This window comes from Lissotriton vulgaris, chromosome 2_2 (genome assembly GCF_964263255.1).
Source record: "Lissotriton vulgaris chromosome 2_2, aLisVul1.2, whole genome shotgun sequence".
Classification (NCBI taxonomy): domain Eukaryota; kingdom Metazoa; phylum Chordata; class Amphibia; order Caudata; family Salamandridae; genus Lissotriton; species Lissotriton vulgaris.
The window spans coordinates 109,621,305-109,634,052 of record NC_141688.1 but is presented as its reverse complement, the minus strand read 5'-3'; the positions used below and the strand labels follow the sequence as shown (position 1 = coordinate 109,634,052).

The 12,748-nt window shown below is 44.5% G+C and overlaps 1 protein-coding gene across 9 annotated transcripts in view; it reads left to right on the top strand.

The window, feature by feature from the left end:
* HERC1 (HECT and RLD domain containing E3 ubiquitin protein ligase family member 1) overlaps positions 1-12,748 on the top strand; it is a 2,101,515-nt gene that overhangs the window by 1,149,252 nt on the left and 939,515 nt on the right. For all 9 annotated transcript variants that reach the window (XM_086959402.1, XM_086959399.1, XM_086959397.1 and 6 more), the window contains exon 45: positions 478-746. In XM_086959402.1, coding sequence (XP_086815528.1) covers positions 478-746 — 269 coding nt within the window. The remainder of the gene's footprint in view (positions 1-477; positions 747-12,748) is intronic.

The following is a 12,748-nucleotide window of genomic DNA, read 5'->3' as shown; positions in this document are numbered from 1 at the left end:
TTCCATTGTTCCTAGTATATGGTTTGTCGTGCCCATAGGGCACCATTGTAAATCATGCATTTTTCCTAAGAGTTTGTCATGTGCTTAGCCCTCTGACCCCATAAAGAGTTCAGAGGTGTATGTTAGTTAATAAATATCTTGTTTATTTTCATAACTACCTGTGTGGTGCCCTTTCACTTGGTATTCAAGGGGTTATATGTGGTAAAACAGCTGGCTTCACATGCCAATAGAGTTTAGCCTAAGACTGCTTTGTCCATGCTACCATTAGGATAGCTGGTCTATAAGGTTGACTTACAACCAATCACCATAAGGGTTGTTTGGACTGATACAAGGTGATCACTAGAACTAGTGAGCATCATATATCAGGCCAACTTCTCACACACACCATGCAAAATAGGAAGATGTTGATTTGTTTTGTTGGGTTTCCGAAATGTAACACACTTGCGATACTCATTCAGACTATTCTCTCTTGTACAGCATGTTTGTGAGTCGGAAGATAGAGAAGAAGTAGTAGTTTGTGAACTATGCGAATCCAATGTCGTCAGCTTCAATCAACACATGAAGAGGAACCACCCTGGCTGTGGTCGTAGTGCTAATCGCCAGGGCTACCGGAGCAATGGCTCCTATGTGGATGGATGGTTTGGAGGCGAGTGCGGAAGTGGGAATCCGTACTACTTGTTGTGTGGGAGCTGCAGAGAAAAGTATTTGGGCTTAAAAAGCAAAAGCAAAACTTCTACATCTGAAAGGTACTGAAAGTCTGTATTATTAAAGCATCCTTTTAAAGTCTCCAGCATGATTTTCAAGCATACATGATTAGAAAATGGTCAGTTAGCTTGCACTGCAATATACAGTCCTGTTGATGCTTACTGCATTCCAGTATTGGTCATGTTCCAACTTTGTTGCACCTTTTGATGCTCCTAATGGCAGCTTTGCAAAAATGTATATGCATCCCATACTTGTGCTCAACCAAAATAAATTAAGGGGAAGGTCAAGGTATAAACTATTAGCATTTGATCATTCATAAATGCTTGTTTTTTGTATAGCACTTACATCCTAACTTTTTTCCCAAATTCACAGTTTGTGCAAAAGGTGATGTGGCAAGCAGATTGGACCTGTCTGCATCATATCTATTGAATTTGGATATATTTTGAAGGTTCTAAAAGCAACGTATGAGTAAAATCACACGCACAAACAAGCTAAAACATGATGTCATATAGCCTGAGTGGATAAAAGTAATTTCCTCTATGGTTGAGAAGGTTTGGTCCTAGCATTTCCATGCTCTTTTAAACCATCTTTTTAGTCTTCCTAGGTTTGAATGGGCTGTCTTGATGTATATACCTTGCTTACTGTGCCCAGAGACACGTGGGCACAGTAAGCAAGGTGAAGAGAGAGTTGGGTTTTAAGATAAAACAATGTTGATAAAATCAGGGGCCACTTGAAGACCTGGCATTTCTTTCAGGTCTTGCTTTACATGGCTGACAGTGATGGCGCAGGATGTGAATAGGGATGACCCTAAAGGATAAAAACCACATTGGGCCAAATCATTGAGCATATAAATGAAACTCACTTCTCCAGTATTGGATCTTTCATTGATCCACATGCTTGTATCATTCCCCGTCGTCGAAGTGGGAGTCCCACGGTACTATAATAAAGCAATGTGTACCACTACAATAGACAGAACGGCAATGCACCATAGGTTTTGTAGCCCATCTATGACATTAAAAAAAAAAGCAAGGACCAAACTGCAAACCTTAGCGGAACAGGCGACAGCATCCCCTAGAGAACTTTGAAGAGAGGTTGAATTCTTCAGATTTTGTACTGCACGTCATGTGATGGCAGTCTCCTTGAGCTCTGCTCTAATTACTTTTTCTGTCTGTTTTTAGAGGAATTTACTTCCAAACATCACCTCTTCTTCTACAACTTATGTATTCTGACTGGACATCATGTCCCAACTCACCAAAGTAAGACTTTTCACATTCTCTGACACTTGTGGGAAGGCGAGGCTTCATTACACTGTTAAATCTATTCATGGAACTCCTCACTGAGATTCTCGACTCATCAAATATCCATTTTCACATGTATGCAAACGACACGCAACTCTACCTAAAGATAAATTCTCCAGATGACATCAAAGCTCTCATTCTAACTTTACAAAATACTCAGTCATGGTTGACTGAAACCCACCTCAAACTAAACCCCCTCAAAACTGAATACTTACTAATCACCCCACCCATTCAACCATCCAACATACACAAATGGCTTATACAACTTACAAGTCAAGTCAAGTCAATCAAGCTTTATTTCGATATCAATATCATAAAAGCAACTACACTTTCAATGCGAGGGAGAAATACATAAATAGATAAAAAACGTGCAGCACAGTTCTCTCTTGTTCAATAAAATGTGTAGCTCATTAAAACATAAATAATCGAGTAGATAAAAATGTACAATAAAATTCTTACTAAATCAATAAAAGATAAAGCTTGTGACAAATGTTATGATTAATCAGCATGATTAAAATAAACAATTTAAAACAGGAAAGGCAATTTAAGATATATAAATTCATTGTCTAAATCGTGGAGCAGCATAGAAAACTTCACTCTTACAATCTGCGTGCATATGACCATTATATTGATTTTTTGGAAGCCCTGTGAATGGCCTTGTGCCTGATTGACCAGGCTCGTCCCAAGAACTTTGCAACAGCACAGACATATAAAGATCTTGGGTCTGTTCTCAATATGTGAAGGGCATCACGATGGCTAGTCGTGCCTAGCTGTTTGCAAATGGGCGCAAGCCAACTAGAACTAGTGCTGGCGTAAGCAGGGCAGGCAAACATGAGATGGTCAATATTCTCATTAGGATTCCAGCAAGACGGACATTCTGCTGTGGTCTGGTTACAAAAACGCCACTTCATAGTAAATTCGCCTACTGGGATTGTGACAAATCTAAATTGAATTTATAGAGTCCTGTCTCTAGGGATCTGAATCACATCTAGGTATGATTCAAATGCTTTAGATGGTTTGTGATAAAAAAAACTCCTCTGTGAGCCTACCTAGATTTGCATTACTATGATCTCTAGCAACTATCCACTTCCAGTAGATACGTTTAAGCTCGTTTTTTGTCGGGGATTTTGGGAGGCCCATGACTCTTTAAGACCCAAGGTTAGCACTAGAGCCTTGAGATTCGAAATCAATTTTATGTTTTTACCAGTGTCTATTGTCATTACCTTAGTGAAAGCGTTAGCATAGTTTGCAAGTTCTGCGGTATGCCTAAGGCGTGCCCAATACAGAAGAGGGCGGAGTTTGGCCAGATCTTTAATGTGACGCCTACCCAAGTCATACAACAGGGGGGTTAAAGGTGTTCCCTGGGGTAGCATAAGAAGGTCCCTGAGGAACTTATTTTCTGACCTACCAAGGTCGTCAAGATGGTTAAAACCCCATAGTTCAGCGCCATAAAGAGCCGAACTAACTGCCTTAGCCTCATACACAACGAGGGCTGGAGCAATAGGCCTGCTATATGACAAGCAATGTTCCTTACTTATCACTCCAGCTGCGCGCGTGTGATTCAGGAGCATTTTGTCCAAATGAAATTTCCACTGGGTTTTATCAGAGAGGCTTATCCCAAGATAGTCACAAGACTTAACTCTCTTGAGACAGACTCCCTCTAAGGTGATGTTGCTCTTAAAGGATTTATGGGGGTTGAAGGTCATAAACTTTCTTTTAGACGTATTTATGACTAAACCCTGAATACTGCAAAAGAGCTGGAACCTGTTCCGAAGCTTCTGGAGGCCTGCTGGTGTCTTCCAGATCAAGAGCGTGTCGTCAGCAAACAGGAGAGTTGGCGCCTTATTGCCTGCCAGGGTCGGGGCATCTGCCGGTGTTTTTTGCAGGAATTTAACCACCCCGTTCACATATAATGAGAACAGGGTTGTGTGATGGGTGCCATCACACAACCCTGGCGAACTCTCCTGTTTACTGGAATCCTGCCAGTAAGCTGTCCCTGTGACCCCCACCTAATCTGAGCATAGTTACCCTCATGTAGCCTTATGAGTAAGTTAAGAATTAATGTAGGGATACCCATTTCCTTCAATACAAGCCATAACTTATCTCGAGGGACCAGGTCGAAGGCAGTTTTCAGGTCGATGAAGGAAACTTAGAGACTGCCCCCTCCAAGTGTCACCACTTTCCAATAAATCATAAGAAGCCTGAAGACCTGGTCCACCGTGCCTATCTTGGTCCGAAAACCCGCTTGAAATTTTGAGAGAATGTCTTCTTCCTCTGCCCATACTCGAATTCTCTGTAATATGATCCTGCCAACTAGCTTCTGCATTGCATCTATGAGGCTAATTGGGATATAGTTGGAGGGGTCCTCTCTGACCCCCTTTTTGTAAATTGTGACTATCTCAGCTCCCTTCCATGAGTCCAGGACCGAGCATCTTCCGACGATGGAGTTAATGAGGACGAGAATGGATGCAGCCCAATTGTTCCGGTCAGCTAGGAATAAGTCTCCTGGGAGGCCATCAGGTTCTGGGCCTTTTGCAAGTAGTATCTTGCTTATGGCTGACACTACTTCTTTCAGTGTAAATGGATGTATTCATTATTTATTTATTACTTGGGTTTGTAAGGCGCTCAGCTACCCAAAAAGGGTTTCCCGGCGCCAGGACGGACAGAGAGCAGAACTCGAAGGCCATTTAGATGAAGTTATTGATCAAAAGGCCAGGTCTTAAGATTTCTGCGGAAGTGGATGTAATTAGATTCTTTGCGAATATTAATAGGTAGAGTATTCCAGATGGAAGGGCCTAGGTGGAAAAATTATCCCCCCCCCCCCCCCCCCCCCCATTCTGGAGAGTTTGACCCTGGGCACGACAAAGTTGCCCATGGTTTCAGAGCATAGGTGGCGGGAGGGAACATAAGGACGGACAAGTGCATGAAGGTATTGGAGGGCAGTGCCTGCCTTGATTTTGCACATATAGCTCGGGGCTTTTAACTTAATGTGGTTCTCCGCCCGAGCCAATGCAGGTCTCGTAAGTATCCAGAAATGTGGGAGGCCTTGGGAATTCTGCAGAGAAGTCTGGCAGCCGAATTCTGGATTAACTGAAGTCTACCGCGGCCTTGTTTGACCCCAGGTAAAGAATATTACCGTAATCGAGTCTCGATGTGATAAGGGCGTGGACAACGGTTTTTTGAGTAGAGACGGGCAGCATCCATAGGATTTTCCTGAACCATTTTAGAATGGTAAAGCAAAGCGCTGTCACTTTGACGGATTGCTGGTGCATGGATAACGTGTCGCCAATAATGACGCCCAGATTCCGAACGTAGCTGGTTGGTTTAGGGAGGTTACCCATCTGATAAAGCCAGTGAGAAGGACTCCAGAGGTCTTTCTGCTTACCCAGGATGAGGACCTCTGTCTTCTCACCGTTCAGTTTCAGGTGGTTTTGGGTCATCCAGTTGGAAATATTACTAAGGCCTTGTTTGAGACAAGAGGGTGCCAAGGGGTTAGGATTAGAAAGGGAGAAAATAATTTGAGAATCGTCAGCATAGGTGAAAAGAGTTAGTCCAGCCTGGTCTGCAATGTCCACCAAGGGTCTGACGTATAGGCTGGATAGCAGTGGATTAAGGATCGAGCCCTGGGGCACTCCGTGAGGCGAGGCATACGTTTTGGAGCAAGCTGTGGCCGACATGATTTGAAATGTGCGATTGCCCAAAAAGGAAATAATCCAATCCAGAGCAGTGCCGCATATGCCTGAGGATTTAAGAGTGTGGATTAGCAGTTTGTGAGCGATGGTATCAAAGGCCGCACGGAGGTCCAGTAAAATAAGTGCAACTGTCTGTCCTGCATCTAGAAATTGCCGTAGCATCTCGATTATACAACTTACAGAGTTCAACTGCCAACCTCTTATAATAGATTCAACAACATCTCTGGGAGTAACTCTGGACAGTAACCTAAACATGAAAAACACATCAGTGCTGCAGTAAAAGGAGCAAACTTTCAGATGAGCACTCTGAGAAAATTAAAGCCCTTCCTCCCAGTAAACGACTTCAAGCTGGCAGTCCAAGCACTAGTAATTCCCAGACTAGAATATGGTAGTGCAACTCTCTGTGGACTCGCTAGATCTACAGCTGCCCCCTAAGAGCATCACTCAACTCTGCAGCCAGGCTCATCACAGGCTCCAAAAGAAATTGCCACATTTCCCCAGACTTCAAAGCGCTCAATCGACTACCCTTCGAAGCAAGAATTCAATAAAAAATTGCCTGCATGACGCATAAAGCAATCCATCACAACACACCGAGTTATATGGTCCAGAAACTGGAGCTTTCATGTGGAAACAGATCATCCAGGAGTGACAGCAACCTTCTTCTAAAGCCTCAAAGATTTGGCAAGAAGAAAGCATATAACTCGTCTTTCTCTGGTATTGCTCCAAGGATTTGGAATGCACTACCCCCAGAAACCAGACTTAACCCCTCAACTGCCTACTTCAAAAAAGAAGTCAAATCTCTTCTCATGTCGAAATTTACTTAATTATTGATACAGACTCTTAGAACAACCAGCTGGAACATAAGACTTTATTTCTAAAATACTATGTTTCTTTTGTACATTGTCTCCTTTGTTTTACTACCTCTCTTGTAAAGCGCTCTGATACCCGTAAGGGGCTGTTCGTGCTATATAAAACATTCAAATTTAAAATTAAAATTTGGATGACCCTCATAAGGAATGTATATATTACCTCTATCAAGAGCATAAGGTGAGAGACTGCAAGATCTGTTGCACCTTTTCTCAGAAGACTGTCAAAGACAGGTAAGGTAGCTTTTTGTTGGTGCTGCAAATGCAGAAAACAAAAGAGTGGCCTTTATTTGAGGAGGGTTGTGATCAGTCTTCACATACTTCATCTTCCCTCAAAAGAAATAAATCTAAAGAACAATATCACATCAGAGCCACCTTCAAAGGCTATTAAGACATCTAGACATACTACTACTGGACATGAAAAAAGGCATGAGGACCTTCCTTCCTCCTCCAAAAAAAGAAAAATTGCCTCTGGAACAATGTACTCAGATCCCTGAAAGTAGAATAGAAGAATAGAAATAGATTTATTGAGCGCGGTTGCTGCCCAGGGGCGTCCAAGCGCTGAGGTTGGAATCGAAGAGACAGGCCGAGTGATGGATTAGAGCTCGGAGGCTTTGGCAAAAAATAACGTCTTCAACTTTTTACGGAATGAGAGCAGGTCCGGGTTGGAACGGAGTGTAAGGGGGAGGATGTTTAAGAAGTACCTGTTCTTAAACGTGCTTCACAATCTTTGCCTTTGAGAACAAAATTCATGATGAAAGCATTGAGCTCTGCAGTTGTATTCTTGTTGACGATGACATCAACCTAGACGTTTACTACAGATTCATCTCCTATGATCATCTTCTCTTTACTGCTGTAATTGATGATTATTATAAATCCCGAGAATATTTAAACGCATCTGCACCATTCCTCTGAAGGTGTCCCTCCTCAATTTAACATTGACGACGAAGGTCCCATCGATGACTCAATCCTCACTAGGACAATCCCAGTTGTTGTCAACGCTGCATTGACAGTACCGTTGATGATGGGCTCGTCGACGATACCATCAATGATACTGTCTACGACATCCTTATCATCGATGAAGAAACCATCGACAATGGGACAGTCAACGCCAGCAGCGAAGACCTTATAAAGATGATCTATTCTCCATTTTCTTTGATTCCTGTAAGTGGAAAATCTTCTGCAGGCACAATTCTGCCAGCCCATACCTCTCCAAGAAAAGGTGTTGCCCTATCCACTTGCACACCTCGTAAATGGAGATGATGATAAAGGAGGCTCATATTCCTTCCCAACTACATGCCATATTCCAGGACTTTGAGGATGATGATGAGCAATATCAAGAGATCTCTTACTCTGCGAGAGAGCACTTAGACCTATACCAACATGAATATTCAATACAAGACCAACAGGAACCTTCTATTCCAATGCCTACGTCTCTGGTAACAAATTTGCAAAACATGCTCCAAGACTATTTTCACAGATTCTCAAAATCCTTACCTGCGACTCCTATGCCACAAGCACCAAGGGCGGTGCAGTTGCTGCAAACTCCTACACCTTTACCGCAACCATTACGATTGCTTGAGTTACCTGCCGCCCCTCTGCCAGAGTTGGTAGATCTCCCCTAGCTCACGATGCTCCGTATACTGACGAAGACAGGGAAGAGGGCAAAATATGAGACACTACCTTAGTCGTTCCACTCATTGGGAACTATCTCATCCCCACTCCATTCCCACCAGTGGCGGCACCAGTAGATTGAGGACATTGGCAGCTTCCATAATTTGATGGAGAGTGCAGCCAAATGATTAGAACTTCCATTGCTTACCAAACAATCTGACTGTTTCCGCCAGGATTTTGAAGAACACCCCAAGAAATCGGTGAGGGCTATCCCGATTTATTGATTTTATGTCGCAAGGAGTGCTTAAAGCCATGAAGAACCTGGCTATGATTTCAGCAGTCGCCCCAAGATTAGACAAATATAAAGCCCCCGATGACTTTTCAACTTCGTCAGTGGGTAGAATGGGTAGACGAAACAAGACTCTGTGGTATCCGAAACGGCGCAAAGTCACTCTAAGATCCCGTCCACACCAATTTTCTCCCCTTATTGGTTTAATAATATTGGGAAGAGATTCTCCTCAATGGTAGCCACGACAGTTAGAGTGGCAAACTCCCTAGCTATCTTAGGCCGGTATTATCACCAAATGTGGTCGGATATTTCCACTTACTTTGATGTACTACCAGGGGATGCCAAGCTGGAAGCTCAAAAAATTCTACAGGAAACTCAACAAGCCTTTTGACCACAAATTGTGTTTGGCATACACATGGATAATGTGCTGTAGTCCATCAAGGATGACACGAATACAAGAAAGTCCCTGGGGACTCTCGAGTATAAGAAGCAGCCTTTTGAAGGAGCCATAGACAGAGGAGGCTACTCTTAGAGGGGGTTACCAACCCTACGGGCTCTTAGTCCGGCCAGACACAACCGTCCCCAGTATGCACAACAGCAACAATACAGACAACCACCAATGGCTGCCAATATGAACACTCAGCCAGAGGAAAGTTATCTGGCTGTGCAGAGATTCTAACAGAAAACAGTGACTACAATTTAGTGCTGACCCCTGCCCCTCCCCCACACACTCTTCACAAATCCGTATTGGATGTCAAAACCATCAGTGGTCCAGATTAACATCTGACAAGTGGGTGCTCTATGTGATCTCCCTAGGACGCACCCTTGAGTTTCTCCAAAACCCTCCAAACAGCCCACCGACAGGACAACCTACCCCTCACTTAAAACCACTACTGAGCCAGATCTCCATCATGCTGAAGAAGGGAGCAATGTAAGTTAATCCAAAACTTCAGAAAGGACTGGACCTACCCCTTATACTTGAAAACTATGACAGCCCCACTGAGGGATGTCAGTGTGGCCCACTTCAGCTTTCTAACTCTATAGCAAGTGCAGTTGATCTCCTGGTCCCCGGCTCCTATCGCTACTCTGCCAGGAAGAGACCTTCGGCCCCCTGGTTCTCAGAAACCCTCAGGCTCCTAAGGCAGGGCTGTAGAAAACAGGAGAGGCTCTGGCGGGTGGGTTGGGATAACTGGGATAGGGAAAAGCACAAACTCCTTCTTAGAGAGTATAAATCAAGGGTAATCATGGAAAAGCAGGCATATTTCTCCAACTTAACAGCCTCCCTTACCTCCCCTATGGAATTATTTAAAATCGTCGACTCCCTGTGCACCCTTCAAACCCCTGACCCCGTTGTAGGCTCTCAAGAGCTGCGTGACAAGATCTCCCTATTTTTCCATTCTAAAATAGCGGATATTTATACCAGTCTTGAATCACAAAGGGACCTGCTGGTTTCTTATCTCCCCTGGGTTCCTTCTTCCATAGAACTTCGTACAACGGATCCCTATGTGAGCCTGTCCAATTTCCCTCTCCTCACCCTCCAGCAGCTAGATCTGCTTCTGAGTTGGACTAAATCGGGATCTTCAATGGATCCTTGCCCCCTTAAAGTCCTGAAGGATTGTAGGGAAGTCCTACTACCCCCTCTCCTCGATGTGATGGACCACGCAATGACGGAAGGTATTTTTCCGTCCTCCTGGAAAAGGCCAGTGGTCAAGCCTCTACTGAAAAAGCCAACGTTAGACCCAGAGATATTAAATAACTTTTGCCCTATATCTCTGCTCTCGGCCCCAACAAAGATGCTTGAGACACACCTTAACAAGCACTTGACAGCCTTCCTGGACACCTCTGGTCACCTGGACCAGTCTCAACACGGTTTGCGAAAGTTCCACAGTACCGAGTCGGCTCTCACTGTAGTTGTAAACAACATCCGCACTAGGGTCGACCAGGACCAGACCACCCTTCTGGTCCTGCTCGACCTAACTGCAGCTTTCGATACCCTGTCCCCTTCCATTCTAACAGACCGTCTTAGGGAGATCGGGTGGAGGGCTCGGCACTGAGCCTTCTGGCCTCCTTCCTTAAAGGGAACAAAGGGTCAAACTGGGAGAGTTCCTATCCCTGAATACACCTGTGCAATGTGGGGTCCCACAGGGGTCGGCCTTGAGCCCCACGCTATTTAACATCTATGTGACCCCACTTGCCAGGCTAATAAGATCTCATGGGATGGAGGTGGTGTCATACGCCGATGACACCCAGATCATGGTGTCCCTCTCCCACTCGGTGAGTACCTCTGCTGTCAGTTTCAGGAAATGCATGGAAGCAGTCGCGCAATGGATGATCTTGAACTCACTGAAGCTGAACGGAGAGACCGAGGTCTTGATCTTCGGTGAAGATCAGGGCATTTGGTCAAGCGAGTGGTGGCCTCCTTCGCTTGAAGCCTGCCCCTCGCCCACAAAATTAGCCCGAAATCTGGGCGTGATGATTGACCGCCTGCTCGCCATGGCACAGCAGGTTAATAGGACGGTCGCTACTTGCTGGGGCGTTATCAGAACCCTTAGGAAAATCACTCATTATCTATCTCTGCAAGCCCACAAACAGATCGTGGTTGCACTGGTCGCCTCGCGGCTTGACTACTGCAATGCGCTCTACTCTGGCATAAATAAGGGCCTGATACAACACCTGCAGACCGTCCAAAACGCGGCCGCCAGGTTTGTGCTGGATGTCCCCAGGCTCTCATCCGCCATAGCAGCTAGGAAGAACTTGCACTGGCTCCCGATCCAGGCCTGAATCTCTTTTAAGATCCTGTGCCTGGTTTTTGGGGCCCTGTATGGCAAGAGCTCTGAGGGCGTGAGAGCCCTACTGGTTCCTTACGTCCCCAGCAGAGATCTTCGCTCCTCCAGCAAGAACCTGCTATCGGTGCCCCGAGTTCGTAAAGTCGGGTGGGGAGGAAGAGCTTTCTCTTTCGTGGCTCCTAACTTGTGGAACTCCCTCCCCCAGGAATTAAAGACCCAACCCTCTATCTTGCTGTTCAGGAAATCATTAAAAACATAGCTCTTTGCTGAAGCATATCTGTAATCCGGCATCTGGGTCCCATTTTCCCTTTTTTGTTAGGCGCCTTGATGCCTTCCGGGCTAAGTTGCGCAATATAAGACTGCTTTCATTCATTCATTCATTCATTCATTCATTCATTCATTCATTCATTCATTCATTCATTCATTCATTCATTCATACTCTTGTTTCTCTCTGATCAAAAAACCCTCAGGAGATTGGGGTACTATTACTTCAAGATATATTACACCTCCTTGACAAAGGAGATCATATGATAGCCCTGGACCTCCAAGATGCATACTTCCATGTCCTGATACACACAAAACACTGAAAATTCCTGTGCTTCAATGTAGCCGGCACCCACTTCCAATTCAAAGTCCTTTTATTCTGGCTTAAAACAGCAGAGAGAATTTTTACTAAGATGCTGGCTCCAGTAGCAGCTCATCTCAGACAGAAAGGGATCCAAGTCTTTCCAATCTTGGACAATTGGCTCGTAAAAGCTTCCCCACATTAACACGCAGCAACAGCCACATCCACATGCCTCTCGTTGCTCACCGCAGTCCATCTCACCGTCAGCCATCAAAAATCTCACTTGAACCCCACAACAATGTTGACCTTCTTGGTAGCATTCCAAGACACTATGCATAACAAAGCATTTCCTTCCCAAGACAGACAAGTAAAGATTCGACAACTAGCTTACAAACTGTCCACCAAAAATCATTTTCTGTCCGGATCTACAAATCGCATCTGCAAATAAAAAGAAAGAAATACCTGTTTCAACTCTGCAGTTTTTGTGGACTCAATCTTTTTATTGATGACCCATACGAGACCTGCATATACTTCCTCCCTCCTCCCAAATCTGATTCTTGCACAGTATATCAGATACTTTCAAAGTCCTTATTTGAAAGAGCTAAACGGGTATCTGTTTTTTCCCCAAAAGCGGCCTCCGATTAGGGTTTATGTGTATTTTTCCTGTTTCTGCTATCGAGCTATTCAATCCATTCTAGAGTGTCAGAGAACTTTACATCATACAAAAATGATGCATAGGCAAATAATGACTACATCAGAAAATATTGGAAATTGCCACAGAGCACATTAGAACACTTGGAAGGGTAAGAATTGCCCCACAGGTTCCATGTGAGCAATTCAACTTGTTGAGTAGCGGCCCGAAGAAAGGGAAGGGACACACAGGGTCCCAACGTCATCTGCCCCCGATAAAACTGGAAGTGCCCCACTGTACCA